This window comes from Dama dama, chromosome 19 (assembly GCF_033118175.1).
Source record: "Dama dama isolate Ldn47 chromosome 19, ASM3311817v1, whole genome shotgun sequence".
Lineage (NCBI taxonomy): Eukaryota > Metazoa > Chordata > Mammalia > Artiodactyla > Cervidae > Dama > Dama dama.
In genome coordinates, this window is record NC_083699.1 from 5,894,548 (window position 1) to 5,919,635 (window position 25,088).

General features: G+C 37.6%; 1 protein-coding gene across 1 annotated transcript; it reads left to right on the top strand.

Annotated features, from left to right (window-relative positions):
* The first annotated feature begins 336 nt into the window (after positions 1–336).
* LOC133074173 (arylacetamide deacetylase-like) lies at positions 337–25,088 on the top strand. The gene is made up of 5 exons (XM_061168138.1): positions 337–600; positions 11,713–11,935; positions 13,519–13,588; positions 14,931–15,102; positions 19,908–25,088. Exons 1-5 carry the CDS (start codon positions 463–465, stop codon positions 20,502–20,504), a joined length of 1,200 nt encoding a protein of 399 aa, XP_061024121.1. The 5' UTR covers positions 337–462; the 3' UTR covers positions 20,505–25,088.

Here is a 25,088-nt window from a genome sequence, read left to right on the forward strand (position 1 = left end):
AAGTAATGTAGGATACAAGTGACCATGTCTATCATACTTTGTAAAAGCTGTCAATAGTTTAAACATATTTTTTCTCCCCCACGCTGAGATTTGTTATTTGAAGCATACACTGGGTTTCTTGTACTTCCTGTGGCCTTTTCTCTAATTGTTAAAGTACTCTGCAACCAGTAACTGAGCAAAAAATGTTTGTTTACTGACTGCCTAGCAACATTATAAGGCTGTTGTACTTGACAGAACCTGCAGATAATATGAGTACAGGTTTCACAGAGTTCTTTGTACTTTTTCTGAGTTAATTATTTCCCAGCAGCTTGCAGAATGACAATCAGACCAATGGAATTTGTGTCTAAGAAGTTAGATAACACTTTTTGATAAATCCAAAAGCTGTTGTGAAATTTCAGCATTCAAATATTTCAGAAGTGTATTTCCTTTGCTGCCAAGTAGAACGTGCAGTTGGAAAACATCATGGGAAGAAAGATGATTTTGCTTCTGATTGTGGGGGCCCTTGGGGCATATTATGTTTACACACCTCTCCCGGATAATATTGAGGAGCCATGGAAATTAATGTGGGTAACAACGTGTTTGAAAACTATTACACATTTGGTAAGTATAAACTTTTATTGACTCTGAATGTTTAGAAGTTTAGTCAGGAGAAAATAATTATCTTTTTTATTTTTTTTTAATAATTTCTGCTGTTTTGGAAATTTTACTCAAAGTTTGCTTGCTGGTTTTAAAACCTTTTTAATATTGTATCTATTGCTTAATGCAGAATGAATATGGAGGGAGTAGTCAAGGAGTTTCTATTTTAAATACTAGAAGACAAAATAGACTGGCTAAGAAAGACAAAAAGTCTTATTGTGAGTTTCATGGCGTGAGTGGTGCAAGAATGAAGCGTTTTGAACTTCGGAAATGGTGGGATTGAGCAACACTGATTAGTTACAGAATTCGATACAGTAACCTTGTATTCAAATGTGCAAATCCTTTCTTACTGAAATGCCTGTGAACAAGTCAGCTGGTTTCCCAGGGGAAACAAGGAACATGGCTTCCAATGGAAGGGTTTAGTTGCTGAGTGATAGGATCCTGCATGGCTGGCTCGCTACCTCCTATTCATAGGTCGTCCTCAAAGACTTGTGGTTCTTTTCTAATGAGGCTAATTACTTGGAAATAAAGCCATATAGTTCGCTCTTTTAACTTTGTAGTGAATTGCCTCCCTGCCGCAAAAACAAAACAAAAACAATTCATAGACAGTCTGGGTATTAAACCCTTGGCTCAACATCTCTTGCATATATTTTTTTAGTTGTTTCAACACTTTTCTGGAGCTTAATGCGGCTCTGAATAAGTGCAATGCTTGTCTTATTTTTCTTATTAGTGATTTGACCATTTTTAGTAATTTTATAGTACATGTTACTGGGTTTGGGTCAGTTTTGGTGGAATATAGCTTCAAGTCATTTTTTAAAAGTTATTCTTGGTTGATTTTGATTGATCATTTTGATTTCTTTTATTATGTGGATTAATTATGTGTGTGTGTGTGTGTGTGTGTGTGTGTGTGTGTGTATACATTTATGTACACATGAGTCCTTGTTTGTCTTTGGAAAAAATATCATTTTCTCTATAGCACTTAATCTTTTGCAATTTTCTTTTATTTGTTTTTCTCATTTCTATCATATATAACACTTTGCTTGAGTTTCTTATAACTCAGTGTTTATTTCTGAAATTATTTTGTCTTTTTTTCTTATTCCTTTTCTGATTTCTACCAGTACCATTTTTCAATCACTTCTTCTTTTCAATTAGAGATTATCTTCAAATATCTTCCTATACCTTCCTTAAAGATTTGTACTTCTGCTTTGTGATCTTTATTCTTACATTATTTGTTCTGAAGCATTGTGTGATTTATTTCATCTACCTTGTGCCAATTATTTTTAAACTTGTTTTCTTCATATGTCAGAGGCTATTATTATTTTTCTTATAAAACATAGTACCTTGCATGAGTTTTTGTTTTTTCATGAATGTTATGCATATACCTTTTGATTATTTCTATTTGAATGAGATGGCTTTTCTTTGACAAACTTAAAAGAATGTACTGGAGAATGGTGGAAGGGTCAAGACTTTTTTTCTTAAAGTATTTTTGCTTAAGAGTGCCTATCACTATGTATGTATGAATTTATAAATTTCTAATAAAAAACAATGGATATTTACTCCAATAATGAAAGAGACTCACCATGATCAATGACTGAAACATAATGAGGCTTGATTACTGGGACAAATTGCTATACTAAAAAATTGCCCAGAAGTAACTCTTATCTTTTAAATTATTTATCTTTTTCTTTCCCCTTGAATTATGTGGTTTCATACAGATGGAAAAAAAATGTAGATTTACCATAAGACTCCCACTCTTTTCTTTTTTTTAAGGAAAATATTTAATTTGCTAAGTACATCAGATTGCCATATAATATAGTATCTTATGAAAATCTCTAAAAAGCCCATCACTCACTTCACTTCATGTTAAAGAAGTAACCAGGTTTTTTTTTTGTTTTTTTTTTTTATCATTTTCCTCATCCCAAGAAGAAAAAAACAAAACTTTTGCTTGACTTTAATGCCACCTGACACTACTTTGTTCTTTACCAATCAACTTAAGCATAAGTTAAAGAATGGTAATTCTAATTTAAAAATTTTTTTTTATTTTTCATTTATTTTTATTAGTTGGAGGTTAATTACTTTACAATACTGCAGTGGTTTTTGTCATACATTGACATGCCAATGATGAAGATAAATGAAAATCATTGAATACAATCAACTATCAACTAGTTGGTGATGCAGCATTATCTCCTGAAATAGGAATCGCAAATATATTTTACTAAAATGCCAACTCTGATAGATTGCTCAGCATTACTCTGAAAGGTAATATGAGACTCTAAAATGACTCTGAGGTTGCGTTTAGTCTTGATAAGAAATAACATGGCAATCAAATAACATTTTCAGACCTGTACCCAGTTTGGGATTATAGACATTTGTGAAAGCATTTTCCACCCTTACACCAGATTATAAGATTTTACTTATTTGCTTTGGGACACTTTGAAACTTCCTAGGTTTAAGGCTATTTAAAAAATTTGTTAGTTTTATTGCCTTCTATTCTTTTTTTTCTCCATTTGTCACTGACTCTTCCAACCCTTTCTACTTCTTTTAGCTGCTATGCCTTCTCAAAGATATCACTGGTTGACCTCCAAAGGATGAACATTTTGAAACCCAATAAATACTCCTTTGAGTTTCCAAACTGCTGAGTAACCACAAATAATATGCAGAATTTTGACTAGGTGCAGCCAATGGCATAGGCACTGTTTTCTCAACAGAAATTCAGTTTTATATATATATTTAGGTGATAGATCCTTGTATGATTGATTAAGATGTATAAAACATTTTGTCCTTACACTGAGGTATATAAATTCCTGCATTAGTGAGAATTTTCCCTCTCTATCATTTGATATTTCAAATTTACATAAAAAATTGCTCCAATGTAAAGTAATTAGCTGCCAACTAATATAAATAAATGAAAAAAAAAAAGAAAAAAGAATTAACGTGAAAAAAAAATTTCTCCCAGAGTATAGAGTCAGTATAAAGAAAAAAAGATAATCTGAGAAGGTATGTCCATAAGCTACTGCTCTAGTTGCTTCACACTTCACCAAATAGTCAAAGAAACTAAAACCCTTGTTATTCAATTCAGACTCCAGGGACACTGGGCAATAATTGTAGCACAGTGCTGACTTAGTCTTTTGCTATGTATTTATTAATGTTACAATTCCTAGTAAACTCTAAAAAGTTGTGAAAATACAAAGTCACGTATAATTTTTTTATACTTAGTACTTTCTTACACACAAATGACAACTACTTTGTTGTTCAGTCTCTTAAGTCACGTCCAACTCTTTGCAACCTCTTGGGCTGTAGCACGCCAGACTCCCCTGTTCTCCACTGTCTCCCAGAGTTTGCTCAAATTCATGTCCATTAAAGTCAGTGATGCTATGTAACCATCTCATCCTTTGCTGCTCCCTTCTCATTTTGCCTTCAGTCTTTCCCAGCATCGGGGTCTTTTCCAATGAGTCAGCTCTTCGAATCAAGTGGCCAAAGTATTGGAGCTTCAGCTTTCAGCATCAGTCATTCTAATGAATATTCAAGGTTGATTTCCTATTTTCATATAAATACTCATCTTTAACTTGTATAACATATACCATTCTCCTATCATTTAAAAATATTAACTTGAAACTAAATAATCTTATTCTTTGCAGATAAGATACTTGAGTCTAGTGATTTATGTTTTGAAAGAGGCCTTGTATTTTATGTACTTAACTTTGATTGAAAGCCAGAGGGCCAGCTAAATTAACATAAATTTTTTGGGGGAGAAAATGTGGACACTTTATGTCATAGGTCATAGGAATTCTAAATTTGTTAAAGTTAAGTAAATAAATGCTTGTGACCTGACTATCACCTTTCTATGTTAATATTTAAAATAATTAAAAATTGCTTCCACATTTGACACTGAAAAGTAAAGGGGATGGAAAATGGTCCACTGGAAGTAAGAGTCTCTACCCCTTGTGTATAGCACGGAGGAACAGGTATGGGATACCACGGTGTTGGGGGCAAGGTCAGTGTGTGTGGAAGGGGTGACCAGAATGTGGAGAAGACTTGGAATATCCGTATAGCTATAGAACAGTTGATCTTCTGAGCTCGTCAGGCACTGACTAAGCATCTGCACTTCACTTTCACCTGCATGACGTGCTACTTCTCTGGCCACAGCTGTAGCAGTAAGGTGGTGCTTTTTGTGAGTCTATCTTCTGGCATCTCTTTAGGACAGCGGCTGGGCACCAGTGAGGAGGGATGTTTGTGTGCTACTTGAACCGAGTGTAGCATGAGTGGGCTGGGGCATGCAGGAGGCCGTGGGAACCACCACATTCTTCTGGACCCTGAGCAGGGCCCAAGGCGCCCTGAGTTGGGTTCCCGCCCAGTCTCTCTGCCCAGTCTCTCACACCCATGGAAGTTCTGTGAATACTAAGGGATCCTTGAACACTGTATCCACTGCCACGCTGTCTCTTCAATGGGCATTTCACAATGATGGCCGATATGGGACAGCGTATTGTCCGGTCAGGCATGACACCTGGCTCCAGGGATCAGACCGGGGCTTGAGTCCCACACGTAGCACTTATTGTATGACTAGTCATAAATATGCCTCTTAACCTCTCCCACCTCAACATACTCAATTGAAAAATCTGGGAATATGTTACTGTTGACCAGGTTTTCATAAGAATTGAATTGCTACACAAATGGAAAGCGTAATACCTGGCAAAGATTAAAAACAACTGTAAGTATAGTTATTTATCTCTATCTCCTTTCTTCTGATGTTAGCAATGCAACTTCTTTTTCGATATAACTTTATTTATTTTTGGCTGTGCTGGGTCTTCATTGCTGCGTGGGCTTCTCTCTAGTTGCGTCAAGTGGGAGCTACTCTCTAGTTGCGGTTTGTGGGCTTCCCACTGCCATGGCCTCTTATTGTGCAACCAGGCTGTGGGGCGCTTGGGCTTCAGTAGTTGTGGCTCCTGGACTCTAGAGCACAGGCTCAGTAGTCGTGGCCCATGGGTTTAGTTGCTCTATGGCATGTGGGATCTTCCCTGAAGCCCCTGTCTCCTGCGTTAGCAGGAGGATTCTTTACCACTGAGCCACCAGCATAACTTCTTAAAAGGATAACATTTTCTCCTAATTCTGTAAGGGGTCATGATAACTTACTGCACCCTCCATATATGCTTACTTGGACTATGTATCCTTGGTAAGCTTTATGTAAAATATCAGTATGTCATTTTGATGCATGATCCTCTGCTCAAAAATGTATATGACTGTGTCTTTGACTTCTAGTTAGCAGAACAGTTCTCAGACCTTTCTGAGATTCTGTCTCCTGGGTTATCATCCTCAATTTGGCTCGAATAAAAAGTCTCTTTTTCTTCTTAACTGATGGTTAATTGAGTTTTCATTGACATAAATAGAGATATGAATATTGAGACACAATTGAACACATATTTGGACATGGATTAGATATGGGTATAAATGCCTAACTCAGTATAAATATGGGTTGCACATTATATGACTTCCCTGGTGGCTCAGTGGTAAAGAATCTGCCTGCACTGCAGGAGACCCAGCTTCGATCCCTGGGTTGGGAAGATCCCCTGGAGGAGGGTATGGCAGCCCACTCCAGTATTCTTGCCTGGAAAATCTCCACGAACAGAGAAGCCTGGTGGGCTATAGTCCATCAGAGTCGCAAAGAGTTGGACATGACTAACTGACTAAGCAGAAGCAGCACATTATATATAAGTGAATATATATTAAAAGCTCTTAATATCTTTTTATCTGTCTACCTACCTATATCTCATCAATCTATTTATTGATTACATGACAACTTTTACCATTTCTTTTGACTATAACTAACCTCTTAACTTCAGGAGTATCTAGTTAAAACTCCTGAGTACAACGTATGTACAAATTATAATACTATTTATTTTGGATCAGATTAATCAGAGACATCAGACTAGATAATATAGAATAATAACTGGAAATGACCTTTCAATACATTAATTAGAAAATTATAATAGAGTATGGTCAGCTTAACTCACAGGTTATGTTTCACAATGCCCACTGTTTAAAATTAAATTACTGTTTTAAGTACAGACAGTTCCTGATTAATGATGGTTTGAGTTATGATTTTTTTGACTTTATGACGGGGCAAAAGTTATACACATAGAGTAGAAACTGTACTTTGTGTACTTTGATTTTGATCTTTTCCCAGGCACGAGATATGTGGGCAACTCCTTGTCATGATGCTGGACAGCAGTAGGGAGCCGCAGCTCCCAGTTAACCCCTTGACCACGCGTGTAAACAACCTACATACTTACACCACTCTCTACTCCTACAACCATTGTGTTCTTCGCTTTCAGTACAGTATTCAGTAAATTACACCATTTCTGTATTTTCTTGTAAAATAAGTTTTGTGTTAGATGATTATGCCCCCCTGTAGGCTAAGCAGATGTTTGGTAGGTTGTGTGTGTGTAGTTGCTCAGTCTTGTCTGGCTTTTTTTTGTGACCTAATGGACTGTAACCCGCCAGGTTCTTCTTTCTGTGGGATTTCCCAGGCAAGAATACTGGAGTGGATTTCCTCCTCCAGGGGATACTCCTGATCCAGAGATTAAACCCCTGTCTCCTGCATTTGCAGGCAGATTCTTTACCACTGAGCCACCTGGGAAGCCTGTTTGGTAGGTTACATATATTAAAATGCATTTTTGACTTACAACATTTTCAGTTTACAATGAATTTACCAGGACATAACCTCATTGGAAATTGAGGAGATCTAGCATTTCTTTGATCATTTTACTTAATGATATATATGTATATATCATATATGGATATCATTTATTTTGTTGTTGGCTAGTTAGAACACATTAAGCTGCTTGATGATATGTTTACAAAAGAAACATAGACACTGTGTTCTGAAAGTAGCTCCCCATACTGTAGTGTCAACAGAGCTTCCCACTATAATTTCAACCATATGGACCAAGCAAGTTAGCTTCCAGATAAAATGGTTTTCATGAACACCTTTGAAATTTCTTTTCTTTAGGCCTTTGATCAAATTGTTTTGCCTGTCTGAATAAATCTAAAAATTTTAAGCAACTATAATTTTTCACATTCAACAGGTTGAAATCAAACAGTGCATCCATCAGAAACTTTCTTATTTTTCAGAACTGATCTGTCTTCTCTTTCTACCTGAGCAGCCATTCAAGTTCCTTTTTTGATCTGTCTTTTATTAGAGTTTATTTATGTGAATGTCTATTTTTAGTAATAGTCTGTAAAGATTGGAAATTATATCACAAGCATCTTGCATTAATTATACCTCTAGCACTGTGCTTTTTTTTTTCCCCCTTTATTTTTGACACTGCCACACAGCTTATGGAATACTTTTGGTACAAAAGTAATTGTAATTTGTAGTGTGAATTTTGAATCATTATAACTAGGCTCAAACACATCTTCATTAATCAAAATAAGAACCATTACAAAGAAAAAAAAAAAAAAGAACCATTACAGTCAACACATTTTGCCAACAAGGAATAAGTTTCTTTATCCCTATAGCATCAGAATTTATGTTTCATGATTCAACGAACACTTGGAAAGCATTTTTCTGCATCCTGCTGGTTGTGGAAGTGTTTTCTCTGCAAAGCGTTGTCAAGATACTTGAAGAAGAGGTAGTCAGTTGGTGAGAGGTCTGGTGAAAATGCCAGTTGAAGCAAAACCCTATAGCCCGATTCATTCAATTTTTGAAGTGTTGCTTGTGTGACGTGCAGTCAGGCATTGTTATGGAGGAGAAATGGGCTCTTTCTGTTGACCAGTACTGGCTGCCAGCGTTGCAGTTTTTGGTGCATCTCATCAATTTGCTGAGCATACTTCTCAGATGTAATGGTTTCACCAGGATTTAGAAAGCTATAGTGGACCAGATGGGCAGCAGGCCACCAAACAGTGACCATGACCACTTTTTGGTGCGAGCTGGGCTTGGGGAAGTGTTTTGGAACTTCTCAGTCCAACTACTGAGGTGGTCATTGCTGGTTGTCACATAAAATCCACTTTCCATTGCACATCATAATCCAGACAAGAAATGGTTCATTGTTGTTTTGTAGAATAAAAGAAGACGATACTTCAAAACCATGATTTTTAAAATTTTCGGTCAGTTCATGAGATACCCACTTATCAAGATTTCACCTTTGCAATTTGCTTCCAATGCTAAATGAACATAGAATGATTGACGTTGAGTTCTTCAGCGATTGCCTGTGTATTTCCAAGAGGATCAGCTTTGATTATTGCTCTCAGTTGTTGTTGTCACCTTCTAATAACCAGCCACTATGCGCCTCATTTTCAAGGCTCTCGTCTCCTTTGCAAAATTTCTTGAACCACCACTCCACCATATGCTTGTTAGCATTTACAGAGCCAAACGCGTTGTTCATGTGAGTTGTCTCCACTGCTTATGACTGATTTTGAACTCAAATTAAAAAAAGTTGCTTGAATTTGCTTTTGTCTAGCATCATATCTATAGTCTAAAATAAATATAAAATAAACAACACATAATAAATCATTAGCAAAAAAAAAAGCATAAAGAGAGAAATGTGCATTAAAATTGTGTATAATGTAACAACATTTATTTAAGAATATATTCCAGTGTCAAGTGGCAAGGTTCAACAGTGTAAAACTACAATTACTTTTGCACTAACCTTATAGTTCCCCAACCCGGTATCAGTTCAGTTCAGTTCAGTCACTTAGTTGTATCCAACTCTTTGCGACCCCATGGACCGCAGCACGCCAGGCCTCCGTCCATCACCAGCTCCTGGAGTTTACCCAAACAAATGTCCATCGAGTTGGTGATGCCATCCAACCTTATCCTCTGTTGTCCCCTTCTCCTCCAGCCTTCAATCTTTCCCAGCATCACACCTGTGCAAACTGCAGTGAAAGCGCAGAGTCCTAACTACTCACCTCACAAACCTCTCCCTTAATGGGGACTATTACAGGTGTTACATTAAATAACTATTTTGCTACTATATTTCATGCATTAACATGTCATTTAACATTGGTAACAAGGGCATTATTATCTTTAAAGAGGTCAGTTATCTAATTTCAGCACGTCTTTTTTTTTTTGTAATGAAACCACAACCGAATTTTTGGCATTTATTGTACACAGCCACCAACACTCCATTTTATGCAGTTTGTGGGCCTGGGCTCACAGGGCATGGGCTGGGACAGCAAGGCTCCTTTACCTGTGATGGTAATCTTCCCCTTGTCCCCTTATGGGCCCATCTCCAGGAGGCAGCGGGAAAGCTGGAGGTTTCCCTTTAAATACTTACTAGAGAAGACCTGGAGAATGTGACAGCAGACAGCAGGGATGAGAGGCAGGCTGCTCAGACTACACGGGTCTGAGGTCTAGGGCAGTTGTAGGAGGAGGAGGACGGACACCACAGACGAGTTTCAGTGGCTGGTTTGAGATGCTGGCAGTTGCTACTAAACTAGGGCAAGAATAAAATATTTTCCAAAGGCAAGTGGGAACATTTTTCTGGAGAATCTGGGGTCTCATTCAGACACGCTGCTGCTGCTGCTGCTGCTGCTGCTAAGTCGCTTCAGTCGTGTCCAACTGTGAGACCCCAGAGACGGCAGCCCACCAGGCTCCCCCATCCCTGGGATTCTCCAGGCAAGAACACTGGAGTGGGTTGCCATTTCCTTCTCCAATCCATGAAAGTGAAAGTGAAGTCGCTCAGCCGGTCCGGCTCTTCGCAACCCCATGGACTGCAGCCCACCAGGCTCCTCCGTCCATGAGATTTTCCAGGCAAGAGTACTGGAGTGGGGTGCCACTGCCTTCTCCGTCAGACACGCTAGAGTTGTGAAATGTTTCACCAGCACTTCTCTCTGAGGAGGGTCCGGAGGCCATGGTGGACCAACTTCACCTCCTCTCCAGTCCTCACAGCTGGATACCACGGTGTTGGCGCAAACTTACAATGGATGGTTCCTTAGGATAGGCAACTGGTCCAATGAGGTGGTCCCAGCAGCCTCAAGAGCCCTCTTGCCTAGACCATCCATGTGCCCAGACTCTGGGCCAGGCTGACCTCTCCGCAGAAGGATAGCAGAAGGTCAGAAGCCATGATTTCATTCAAATAACTCTCAAGAACAGAATACCCCAGTGCCAGGGTGCATGACTCATAGCTTCAAACAGCAAGTAGTTGCATGAGCTTCCTTCCCAAGTGTGAAGTGGGCACTGTGTGGTCTTCATGAGACTACAAGAGCTGCCCAGCCATCCATTCGCTATTCCCAAGCTCAGGTGGGGAAGATGGGGCAATGGTGTCATCCCGATTAGTCAGGAACTGCACTTTGAGATGAACAAGTTCCCCTAGCAGACATCGAGGCTCTTGAACCAAAGTCACTTTCAGGAACAACTACATAAGAGGGCAAGGCAGTCAGCTGTTCTTAAGAAAGGTGCTTCCTCCACTTTGCCCAGTCTGGTCCTGGTAGGTAATTCCAGCACATGTCTTAAACATTCTTTTTTTCTGAAAACTCCCTCTAAACTGTATCCTTTGTCAATCATACTTTGTTAGAATAGCTTTACTAGCTTTACTACTTCATGGTTTAGTAAATCACCTGCATTTCTCTCACACAGGAATGTCCCTGTGTCTGTTCCGGCCTCTGGTGAGATTTCCTTTTTGGTTGGCCACATTTTTCTTCCCCTTTGAATATTCATATCAGAGTTCGCCAATATCTGAAAATTCCTCCCCAGGTCTTACGATCAGGCATCTAGTTTATTGAACTCTGCCAGAGTTCTCTCTATATGTCTATGAGACATTGGTTATGTTGTTTTATGACTTTGTATCCATTTCTCTCACTTGACTTTTGAACTTATATAGAGAACTTACCTTGTTTATCTTTGTACTCAAAGTAGAAAGTATAAAATCTGCCAAATTGTAATACTTTAATAATTCTTTATCTTTTTTTTTTATCTGAGGCCAACTATTGTGGTAAAGATTCTGAACCTCTTCAGATTCGCCTGTGACAGTGTGACGCAGGACCTTTAGGAACACATGTGCATCCTTCTAGGGTCATTAACAGCATTGGCATTTGATATCTGTAACCTTGATGTGTTTTTCCCCTTCACTCTTATTTTAGGGTCACTTTGCTGAACTGTTGGGAATCAGTAATTCCATGGACATTACAGGGTTCTTCATGAGCATTCAAGAAGTCCCACCCACATCTGATGAAAATGTCACTGTGATGGAGACAACTTTCAACAATGTTCCTGTCCGTATATATTTACCAAAACGGAAGTCAGAGACACTAAGAAGAGGCTTATTTTATGTTCATGGTGGTGGTTGGTGTATGGGAAGTGCTGGTATGAGCCTCTTGTTGAGACTTTTAGTTTATCACCTAGCATACATTTTATTAAGATGCTGACTTTGACATATGTTAAACATTATCACAGATAACAGAACACTTCAGCTGTCTGAAGTTTAATTCTTTGGACCTATGCTATTAATAGTTTAAAGGAATTATATTAAATCTCTTTCTGAAAAGGAATAATCAATATCAAAAGCTATAGCAGATAACAGGTAAGAGGGAAAAGAATTTTATGAACTTAGAAATACAGCATTAAACTTGTTAATTGCAGAAATAATGGAACATTGTGGTGAAAACCAAAATGAAGTGAGTTGAATAGTAGATGAGAAATGAGGAAGTGGAGATGGTGATGCCAGTTTTTCAGTAATCTTTGTTGTGAAGGAAATGAGAAGGAAGGCGTTAGATCGAAAAGAAGCACAGAGTTGAAAAAAGGTATTTTATTTTTATTTTATATAGGACACATGTACATTTCAATTTATTTGATGCATTTTTGTATATAATACATAAATTTATTATATATAATTTTACTTATAAAAACTTTTATGTATGTATAAATATATTTTTTATCATATATGTTTCGTATTTATCTATGGAAGGCCTGTGAATGTGCTTATAAGTCGAACATGAAGATGTTGAGGAAATGTGGAGAGGGGGAGGATGGAATGAGATTTGTCTCACCTAGAAGAAGTAGGAGGGAATTGGACTCAGTAAACAGAAGTGTTGACAACAACTTTTTGTAGCAAGTGTTAAATAAAAGTTTAAAACTTAGTGTATATTTGACATTTTAAGGATAGTCAACACCCAGCTTTGTACTCCTCCTTTCACTTGATGGAACATTTGCAGCAACTTTGTATCTTGATATTGCCCTTTAGCATTTTATGATTTCTTTCTCTTCCTATTTCTGACAAATTCAATTCGATGTTCTTAAATTTTTCTTATATGCAACAGGGAGGATTTACCCAAGCCTGGTAGCAAACACGTGTGGTCCATCCCAATCCTGTATACATGACCAAAAAAAAAAAAAAAACCCAAACAAACAAACCCCAGAAAGCACATTTTTTGTCTGTCTTTTAGAAAATAGGAATGTATAAATCAGGTCTCAGCTCTCCCTACTTCCCCTTTACTCTTTATCTTCCTCTGGCAGTTTTGATGGCATCTAATACTATTTCCAGAGAGCACTTATTACGCTCTTCCATTAAAGCAACTACTATTTCGCAGTATTCCTGTCTGCCTATACAGCTATCCCTCCCTATACTTGTCTTCAGTAGACAGTGACTTCCCAAGTATCAGGGAGTTAATATTTCTGTGTCAATTTTTTCAACACATAACAGCTGCTAAATGAAGGTAACAGAGATTAATCTTGAAGAGAATGAAGTTTGTTTAATATATTTAGTGTGAAAATGAGGCATATGTGAAAGGACCACTGAATAGAGGAATTTATGTTCTGTAGCTATGATGAAATTTTAGAAATATTTTTCCCAGAACATTTCATTGAGGAACAAGGTAGAGTAGTAAGCTTTCTGCTGAAGGGAACACCCTTCATCTGTCAGTCTCTGATTTTATTTTCATTTGTTTCAGCGTTCTTTGATATTGACTTTCTATCAAGACGGACAGCCGTTATACTAGATGCTGTTGTCATTTCAACCAAGTAAGAACACGGTGGGATCGTGTGGTTTTTGGCCAGACGCCTTGTCCAGTCAGATGCTCACAGCAGTCTTGGTCATTCCTTGGTTATGTCAGGAGTGTTCAAATGAAGTTGAGAGGATGGGAATAGAAAAAGTAAGTTTGAGCATGACCAGAAAAGAGTCAGATAGAAAAGACTTTTATAGTTAGGCCAAGTAGGGATCAAAAAGAGCAAGTCAAGAAATTTTTATAATAAAGTCTAACTATTGTATCTCATGGACAAAGGACCTCCAATGACTTTTAGCCTACTCTTAATTAGCAGGGCTTCAGAGTCAGAAAATGAGGTTCAAAACCTGGTGCTAGAGTCAACTGGATGGCTGCCAGTTAAATATCATGTTAGATCTGTTTTCTCATGTGTAAACTGAGAGTCATAATATTTTGTATATTATACGGTGTTTTTTTTTTTTTTTTTGAGGATTAACCAATAAGATATATTTAAAGAAATTAGTATATATTTCATGGGCTGCTGCTGCTGCTGCTAAGTCGCCTCAGTCATGTCCAACTCTGTGCGACCCCATAGACGGCAGCCCACAAGGCTCACCCGCCCCTGGGATTCTCCAGGCAAGAACACTGGAGTGGGTTGCCATTTCCTTCTCCAGTGCATGAAAGTGAAAAGTGAAAGTGAAATCGCTCAGCCGCGTCCGACTCTTAGCGACCCCATGGACTGCAGCCCACCAGGCTCCTCCGTCCATGGGATTTTCCAGGCAAGAGTACTGGAGTGGGGTGCCATTGCCTCTCCATTTCACGGGCTAATCCTCCCTTAAAACAAGTTAGTCACCAAGTAACATGTGGGAATTCAGACAAAATCTAGTTTCAAAAAACATTCTAGGTTAATGACCAACAGTAGAAAAGAAACCCAGTGGGAATGACTAGAAAAATGGAGAAACTATGAAAAAAATAGTGAACCCTGCATATGCCAACTTGATCATTAGATTAAACTGGAATAGAATAATTCCTATGATTTGTTCATTATTTATTGGTTGCTAATAAGGTGTAATGACTATAAAGAAAATAACATTTTGGGAGAAGTTTAGTTTCAGGAAGTTATCACCAGGGATTTTTTTTTTCTTTTTAATCTAGTCCAAGCTTGTCATTCAAGATTTTACTTATATAAAAATGGCATTTGTAAAAACCTTCATGTCAAGCACAATCATAAAGATTAAGATGTCTTTGAATTCATAATGACCTAAAATATGAGGTTGCTAAAGAAAAATATTACTTTTGATTTATAGGTTAGAGCATGCACATCCATGACATTTTTTGATTAACAATAACTGACTTAAAGAACATTGTTATTCTGCCCACAGCTACCGACTAGCACCTGAACATCACTTTCCAAGCCAATTTGAAGATGTCTATAATGCACTAAAGTGGTTCTTAAGCCAAGATGTTCTTGACAAGTACAGTGTAGATCCTGAAAGAATTGGTATCTCTGGAGAGAGTGCTGGAGGGAATTTAGCTGCAGCCGTGACTCAACAGGTATATTGCTCAGATTTATTTGATTTTTTAAAATATCCTACACTTAAATACATGTATTTCAAACATTGAAATATCAGTGCAGTTATGTTATTATTATATTAATCAGTTTAATTCAGTCACTTAGTCGTGTCCAACTCTTTGTGACCCAATGGACTACAGTATGCCTGTCTTCCCTGTCCTTCACCAGCTCCCAGAGCTTAGTCAAACTCATGTCCACCAAGTCGGTGATGCCATCCAACCATCTTATCCTCTGTTGTCCCCTTCTCCTCCTGCCTTCAATCTTTCCGAGCATCAGGGTCTTTTCCAATGAGTCAACTCTTCGCATGAGGTGGCCAAAGTATTGGAGTTTCAGCTTCAGCATCAGTCCTTCCAATGAACATTCAGGACTGATTTCCTTTAGGATGGACTGGTTTGATCTCCCTGCAATTCAAGGGACTCTCAAGAGTCTTCTACTAACACCACAGTTCAAAAGCATCAATTCTTCGGTGCTCAACTTTCTTTATCGTCCAACTCTCACATCCATACATGACTACTGGAAAAGGCATAGCTTTGACTAGACAAACCTTTATTGGTAATGTCTCCACTTTTTAATATGCTGTCTAGGTTGTTCATAACTTTTCTTCCAAGGAGTAAGTGTCTTTTAATTTCATGGCTGCAGTCACCATCTGCAGTGATTTTGGAGCCCAGAAAAATAAAGTCAGCCACTGTATCCACTGTTTCCCCATCTATTTGCCATGAAGTGATGGGACTGGATGCCATGATCTTAGTTTTCTGAATGTTGAGCTTTAAGCCAACTTTCTCACTCTCTTCTTTCACCTTCATCAAAAGCCTCTTTAGTTCTTCTTCACTTTCTGCCATAAGGGTGGTGTCATCTTCATATCTGAGGTTATTGATATTTCTCCTTGCAATCTTGAATCCAGCCTATGCTTCCTCCAGCCCAGCATTTCTCATGATGTACTCTGCATATAAGTTTAATAAGCAGGGTGACAATGTATTTCCTCAAAAGCATATATTAGCAAAGAAAGAAGGATGAACGTTTGACCCAAAAAATCAAATTAAAAAATAGAAGGAAGATAGTAATAATGACAAGAACAGAAAATAGGATAATCAAAATGAGCTTATGGAAGATGTGAACAAAAAGCAAAAAAGTCCTGTTTAGAAGACTAACACAATTTTTAAATGTCTTCGAAGATAATGAGGAAAAATAAAAGTTAATTACAACTAGTTAACGTCAAAATTGAGAGCAGGACAACACTGCAGGCCCTTCAATATGGAAAAGAATTATTCTTTGAAGAGTTAAACATGTATATTGTATCCTTGAAAGAATTTTTTTTGAAGAACTTTGAAATTAAAGTGTTATAATATTTCAATTAAACGGACAAATTCCAAGAAAATATAACTTGCAAAACAGACAGAACAAGAAAGAAAAATCTGAGCCATTTTATAGCCATTTTATTCCAGATAAACAAAATATATGCCTAAGAATAGGAAAAGAGTATACATTCCAGTTATTTTCAAAGAATCTTGATCTTTATGATCAATCTGACAAGAACAATTTCAGGAAGGAAAACAATGGGTCAATTACACTCAGAAAACTAAGATATTATTATGAATAAAATATTAGAAAAATACATATTATATACATACCATGACCAAGCTGTTAATAATGCAAAGAAAAGTATATTTTATAAAAATAAGTTTCAATACATTGAGAGATCAAGGAAGTAAAATCATATCTCATGTACAAAAATAATTTTTTAAAAGTCACACTAACAATTATTGCTTACCTAGGAATAGATGTGTGTGTACTCAGTCAAGTCGGACTCTGCGACTTCATGGACTATAGCCCACCAGGCTACTCAGTCCATGGAATTCTACAGGCAAGAACACTGGAGCAGGCTGCCATTTCCTATTTGAGAGGATCTTTCTGACCCAGGCAGGGATCAAATCTATGTCCTTGCATCTCTTGCATTGCAGGCGAATTCTTTATCCCTCTGCCAGGAAGCCCTACCCAGTTTAATTGCATTAATATTATGCCTAATGTAATTTTAAAGAAATACACAAAATTGAATGTAATAAAATGAAGGTTGATGGTTACTAGAGAGGAAGAAGGGTGTGCAAGGGTATGGTGAATTCCCTGACCCTTAAACATATTTATTACATTTCACATTTCTGCCTTATGCTGTTACATATATGTGCTATATTGAACTATAAAACCATAAAGTATAATTTTTTAAAACAGAAATGGATTCACAGATGTAGAAAACAAACTTATGGCTACCAGGAGGAATAAAGGGAATAAATTGGGAGATTTGGATTGGTATAGAATACTACATATGAGATAGATAACTAATGAGGACCTACTATATAGCACATGGAACTCTACTTAATACTCTGCAATGGCATATATGGGAAAAGAGTCTAAAAAAGAGTGGAGATATATATATATATATATAAACTGATCCACTTTGCTGTAAAGAGAAACTAAAACAATATTGTAAGTCAACTATACTCCATTAAAAATTTAAAATAAAATATAGATTTGTTTATTTTTTAAATCTACAGGTCAAAGACTTTGGCTATCTGTAAAGTTTTAATTAATTGGTCAAATATAATGTATTTTTGTATGTCTTCTTAACTCACTAAGTCAGTCACCTGTGAGCTATCTATTTAATAATTGTGTGTTCAGTCGCTCAGTCACATCTAACTCTTTGCGATCCCATGGACTGTAGCCCACTAAGCTCTCTCCATGAGATTTTCCAGGTAAGAATACTGGAGCAGGTTGCCATTTCCTACTCCAAAGGCTATTTCTGACCCAGGGATGGAACCCACATTCTCTTGTGTCTACTGCATTGGCAGACAGATTCTTTACCACTGTACCACCTGGGAAGCCATTTAATAATTACCACTCTTGTACTGATCTGAACAGCATTCTTCATTCTAGGTACCAAGATAAATGGAATGTGTTAATTTTACCTGAAATAAAACACTGAACTGGTTATTTAAATTTGGAAATTATTTTTACATAAAATAATCTAGTGATGAACTTTTAAATATTTTATTCTACTAACTAGTTCTAATTCCTGTGATCTAAATGAAATAAAGTAAAAATTGTTGCCATTTGCTTTTGCAGGCCTGTGTGTGGGGGGGTGTGTCCGTGTGTGAGTAAAATGTCATATTTATATCAAAGGAAAGAATGTCAGGGTCCTGTCCTCTCTTCAACTCTATATCAAGTTTTCAGAAACTTTCAGGACCTTCATCTAGCCATTATACTTTACTCTGAGCATCACCAGAGTGCATATGGCTTCAATAATTACTGTTTATGACCTACACCAGTGGAGCTCAAATTTTTCCTTGCATCAGAATCACCCAAAAGATGACAAAACACACATAGCTGGTTCCTCCCAACTTAATTTAGTGAGTCTGGGCTAGATTGTAAGAATTTTCATTTCTAACAAATCCCTGGGTGATTTGAGTACTAGTCATCTAGGGACCACACTTAGAGAAGCTAATCTCTGAGACATCCTGGGCCATTTCAACGTGGGAACCAAATAAATGTACATAGGAACATCTCCTAAAATGTAATGCTTAATATTGTGTGTGTGCTTGCTGAATCGCTTCAGTTGTGTCTGATTCTGTGCAGCCTTATAGACTACAGCCTGCCAGGCTCCTCTGTCAATGGGATTCTCCAGGCAAGAATGCTGGAGTGAACTGCCATGCCCTCCTAAAGGGGATCTTCCCGCCCCAGGGATCAAACCTGGGTCTCCTGCGCTGCAGGCAGGTTCTTTACCATCCAAGCCATCAGGGAAGCCCCATGCTCAGTATTACTGGTTCCTAAATATTTTGGGTTATGCACCCTATTGATGGAAAAATTTTAGTACACCCCAAATATATGCATATTAATTTATAGATACAGTTGTCTTAATGCACTAACCTGAATATTTGAAACACTTAAACATTAAAATCAATTAAACTTTTACCCAGGATTTATTTGTTTAATGTCAGCATTGAATTAGAATTCCTAATGACATGATCTCCTTAAATGTTACTGCCTGTTGGTATCAGTTCAGTTCAGTCACTCCATCTTGTCCGACTCATTGTGACCCCATGGACTGCAGCACGCCAGGCTTCCCTGTCCATCACCAACTCCCAGAGCTTACTCAAATTCATGTACATCGAGTTGGTGATGCCATCCAACCATCTCATCCTCTGTCATCCCCTTCTCCTCCCGCCTTCCTCTCCTCTCAGCATCAGGGTCTTTTCCCATAAGTCAGTTGTTCACATCAGTGGCCAAAGTGGCCAAAGTATTGGAGTTTCAGCTTCAGCATCAGTCCTTCCAATGAATATTCAGGACTGATTTCCTGTAGGGTGGACTGGTTGGATCATCTTACAGTTCAAGGGACTCTCTGTTAATATACTAGCATGTATATAAAATCTTTATTTAAAATATATCAATTTCCTCTGATTGCCATTCTTGGCTGTAAGAGTAGATATTTTGCTTTTTAATCACAGATTAGATGGTCTTTTTCCCCATCCATAAGAAAAGTAGGGGGCTTCCCTGTTGGCTTAGATGGTACCACCTGCAATGCAGGAGACCTGGGTTCTATCACTGTTTATGTTCATAGTATTTAAGTAATACACCTAGTCTTAGATATAAATGAAACTGGAATGTTCTTTGAGATATATTTCTTGTTTCTGATTATCTTTTTGAGATTCTGAATTTAACTCATACCAGTTATCATTTTTAAATTAAAAATATATTTTTAAATGAAATTACTATTTGATCAACTGTAAATTATTTTCAGCTCATAGATGACCCAGATGTCAAGATCAAGCTCAAGACCCAGTCTTTAATTTATCCTGCCCTTCAGTCTCTTGATCTGGATTTACCATCATATCGGGAAAACTCAAATTTTCTTGGTCTGACCAAATCATTCGTGGTCAAATTGTGGAGTGGATACTTTACCACGGACAGATCACTTGAAAAAGCCATGTTCTTCAATCAACATGTACCGGTGGAATCAAGTCATCTGTTCAGATTTGTTAATTGGAGTTCTTTGCTCCCTGAGAAGTTTAAGAAAGGGCATTTTTATAACAGTCCAACTTATGGTAATTCTAAGTTTGCTAAAAAGTATCCAGGGTTTCTAGATGTGAGGGCGGCTCCCTTGTTGGCTGATGACAACAGATTGCGTAATTTGCCCCTGACCTATGTCATCACCTGTCAATATGATGTATTAAGAGATGATGGAATCATGTACGTCACCAGACTCCAGAATGCTGGAGTTAGGGTGACCCATAACCACATTGAGGATGGATTCCATGGAGCACTTGTTTATCGTGGGTTTAAAATTGGATATAGAATAGAAAATCAGTATTTGAGTTGGTTAAGTGAAAATTTATAGTAAAATATCTGAACAGTGGTTCATAAAAATATATAAACCTCAGAGTAGAAAACAAATTAGTGATAAAAGGTTGTGTTTGCATTGATATTTGATTATCTCTGACCTTTCTAAAGTTCTCATAACCATTGTATTTTCTTTGTTTGTCTTTTTAACTCAGCAGATTCTTCTCTATCCCTTATTCTAAATGTTGTTTACTCATCTGTGTACTTTAATATTTATATTCTATATTTTTTCTTGCTGCTGTTACTCATTTCTCATAACTCTAATTTATAGCCCTAGTTTTTTGTCTAATAGTATTACTATTGAGAAGAAAGTTTAAAGGAATACATCTGGTTTGTGAAATGCTAGAGCTTCAGTTGGCATGGATTTGGAGTCTTGAAATGCTGCCTTATAGGCGCTCATATTTTCTTGCCAATTCTTTTTTCAAAGTGTTTGCCTCAATGCAACATCATTTGTTTATCACTGCAAAGTTCACTTCTTAATGCAAACTTGTTCCTGTGCTCAGATACCAGAATCAGTGCCAATGATCTCATAGGCATTTTAGGAAAAAGCAGCTCTCTTCTTGTGACAAATGAGGGGCATTTAAGTGGGAGGCAGTAACTCTACATGTAGCAGCAATGAGTGAAGCCCAGGACATAGAGGAAATCACAAAACCCATTTGAAAATTTTGATCTCTGAAAGTCCTGTTGTCTATATGGGGTTAGTAGGCTGACAAATAAAACAGCTATGTTATTGGACTGTCTTAGTCAATTTGGGCTGCTGCAACAATAACTATAGTGTTCGTGGCTTATAAAACAATAGAAATTTATTGCTTGCAGTTTTGGAAGTTCAGAGTGTCAACATGGTCAGATTCTGGAGAGAGCCGTCTTCTGCATTGCCAACTGTGACTTCCGTGACAAAGAACACAGAGGGGGCAGGCTTTTCTATGACTCTTATAAGGGCACTCATTTCAGTCATGAGGACTCCACGCTCATGAACTCACCTAATCCTAATTGCTTCTCACAGTCTTCACTTCACTTCCTAATACCATCACAGAGAAGGTGGGGTTTCCATGTAGGAAACTTGGGGGACACATTCAGTCTATAGCATAGACTGGTGAATAAACAGTAATGACCATATATTATGTAATGTTTGATAATTTTGGAGAAATACTGAGGGAGGCAGCTCAGGGCTAGTATGGCATCTCCTCCCAATCATCAGAAATCAAGGCTTCTTTCCATTCCTCCTGAGCTATTATCAGGCAGAAAGAGGGGCAGGTTAGGGGAATGGGAAATCGGAAGCTTTCATTTCTGTTTTTATCAAGAAAAACAATAGCATTTCTGCAAGTCCTACCTGGTACACGTCTCATTTTATGTTTCATTTTACAGAACTGTATTTCATGTGGACACACATAGCTGCCAAGGTTGCTTAAGGAGTAATGTTTTTTTTAACCTGGGCACAACGTCCTGAACAAGATTTTTTTATTTTTTTCACGTAAAACCATGAGAGGGAATTAAGTAAACAACTAGTAGTTAGGTCACAAATTCTGTAGGCATAAATGTTTTAAATTACTTGTGGAAAATACATAGGAATATTTGTGGTCATGTATTACATGAGACAGAAGTATAAATGAATCATACTTATGGTTCCAAATGGAGCACCATTGGGATACTTGTGTAATATTTGTGTACTCAGTTGAAGAGGACTTTTTTACTTGTATCTGTATGTCCCACTCTTTTACCTCCTTCAAACCACCTACCCATAAATCAAAACAATGTATGTTAATTAGCAGGTGGGAATATAGTCTTAATTTGGAATAGAAAGATATGTTTAAATATGGACATAACATACGACACAAAGTACTTTTTTAAAGCTATATAAATAATAATGATGCAACAAATTGATGTCAGTTGCATGTGTCTCCTTAGATTTCCAGCCTAAAGTTATAGCAGAGGGAGGGATCAATAACTAACAAGGCAACAACAACAACAAAAGAATTCTCTATTCTCAGCTTAAGTTTCCTATTGCAAAAGTCCATCCAAATCCTCACATTTGGTTTTTACCAAGTACAATAAGATGAAAAATTATTGGTGTCCTGATGACTTCTTGGGCTTTGCTGATAGCTCAGTTGGTGAAGAACCTGCCTGCAATGCGGAGACCCTGGTTCAATTCCTACGTTGGGAAGATCACTGGCAAAGGGACAACTGGCTGTCATTAACTGATCTTTACCCCTCTTTACATCAGTCCTCACTCTTAATCACTTTCATTTCTCACCCTCTAATCTCTGTAATGTATTCCCTGTCCCTGATTCTCCCCTTTCCACAACCCCTTCTCAATTCCTATAATCTTCGACTGAGCTCTCTGGAACTCCTGGATCATCATGAACAGATATCCGTAAGATTTTATCTGTGCCTTCCATTAACTGTCATCTGAGATGTAGTACTTAATTGAGGACAAGGCTTCTATTTTCCCTCCCACATTGATCAAACCATAAGTATCTTCCTTGTTCATTAATGCTACCAGACTATTCTTTCTCCCTACAGCCTCCCGTATCATGATAGTAGACTCTATCATCAGTTACCTTTCCATTATGTAGTCACTTGCCAACTTCTGCATCACTGACTCTAATGTCTCAAAGATTTCACCTTTAAAGTCTCCATCGCTATCTCCACTATTACAATTGGGGATTTCAAAATCTATATAGATGATACAACTAACAGTGTGGACTGTAAATTGTTTGGCTTTCTTTCCCCCTGATAATGTTGGCTTTTACTCTGCATAAACCATTTGCTTTTATGACCATGCCTTAGACTTTGTTACTAACCGAAACTGCACCCTATAATCTCAGTATCAAAGAGGCTATTATCTGACTGTAACCTGCTGTCATTCTAGGTCACTGTCACTAATACTCCTAATTACCATGTACTTGAATTATATCAGCATTTTAAATTTCCTCATTCTGCATGTATTTTTCCTTCCTTATTCAGATTTAGTTCTTCAGTCACTCATTATGATCACTTTCTTGTATACATCCCAGATTCTGTCTCTTGCTCTCTATTCCATTTTCTCATCTGTCTTTTTTCTTGATCTCTTAGTGGAGTGCTTCTGCATATGGGTTTTGTTGTTGCTGTTTGTTTTTAAACCCGTACTCTCTTCTCTGGTGATATTAGCTAGTCTCATGGCTTTCAATAATCTGTAAATTGAAACCCCAATCCACATCTCTGGTCTGAACCTTCTTAACTCCAGATTAGGTATACATATACATCCATATACATACTTTACAATCCCAGTTGGATTTAAATAAATACCTCAAACTTAAATTTCTGATCTTTTGTCAAATAACTGTTGATCTTCATCTTTCTCATGTCTGCAGATAGCAACTCCTTATTTCCAGTTATTCAGGGCAAAAACAAACAAAAGTAAAGTAAAACCAAAACAAATAAACAAGAACTCACTATTATTTGTCTCCTTAATTTTTCTGTCACAGATATCATTATTAAATCCTCTTAGCGAAAATATATCCTGTATCCAACCTTTTTTTATTCTTACTTCCATTGCTAACACCCTGATCTAAATGACTATCAATTTTTGCTGGAAATAGTCCAATGGAATTATAATTTCTCTCTCATTTTTCATTTTGAATCCTTAGAATCAATTTGCAAGATATCAAACAGAATGACCTTTTTTAAAATGAAAGACATGTTACTCCTCTTCTCACGGTCCCCCAAGAAGTTTTGTCTTCACTAGGGCAGTAGCCAAGATGTCTGAAGAAAACTTTTACGTACATACACCTCAAACTGCTAAATGAAATATGCGATGACTCTTTCTAAATTATGAATGGGTTGAGGGGGAAAGTAGAGGAAAGTTCGGGGACAAAAGTGTTCATAAAGCACAAATCCTGAGATTCCTACTTGAGATTTCTCTGACATTGTAAGTGAGACAATAAGTAGCACATGTCTTAGGTTATCAGGCCGCCTTCTGTGTCAGGAGCTATTTGTCCCATAGCCCAGATACCGGAAAGCAATTTTCTTTTACAAGGTAGGTTTTGAATCTATAATCTGACTTTAAAACATAAATTTTATTATTCTCCTATGGCAAAGAGATCAGGGGATGACTGCCGATTAAAAGAGCTTCTCACAGGTGTCGCGAGAGTCATGCCACTCCATGGGGGTACCACACGTGCAAGCACCAGAGTCGATCAGGATGCAGAGAGAGCAGAGGGAAATGTGGACCAGAGCTTTACTGCAGTTTCCATGGGAAAGAATATAGGCAAGGCAGGGTAAGCAAGCTTAGGATCGGCTAATTTGAATAATTTCAGGGCACTGTTGGGTATAGGGGCTGTCTCTGGCTGGTACTTGGCCCTGTGGTGATTAGATGATTAAGCCCTGGGGTGATTAAGATAAAGAGACTTTAAGGGAATGGGTTCTGAATGGGTTGGTTTGCATATGAAAAATGTGCTCACAGGCAAGTTGGTGGCTTATCTCTATCCATTAGCTGAGCCTGAGAAGGGTAGTCCCTCCATGGTCAGAAAGACCTCAGATGTTGAAACAGCAAAATATAGAGAAAAGGAAACAAAAACATGCTTACTGCAAGTCCCAAAGGATG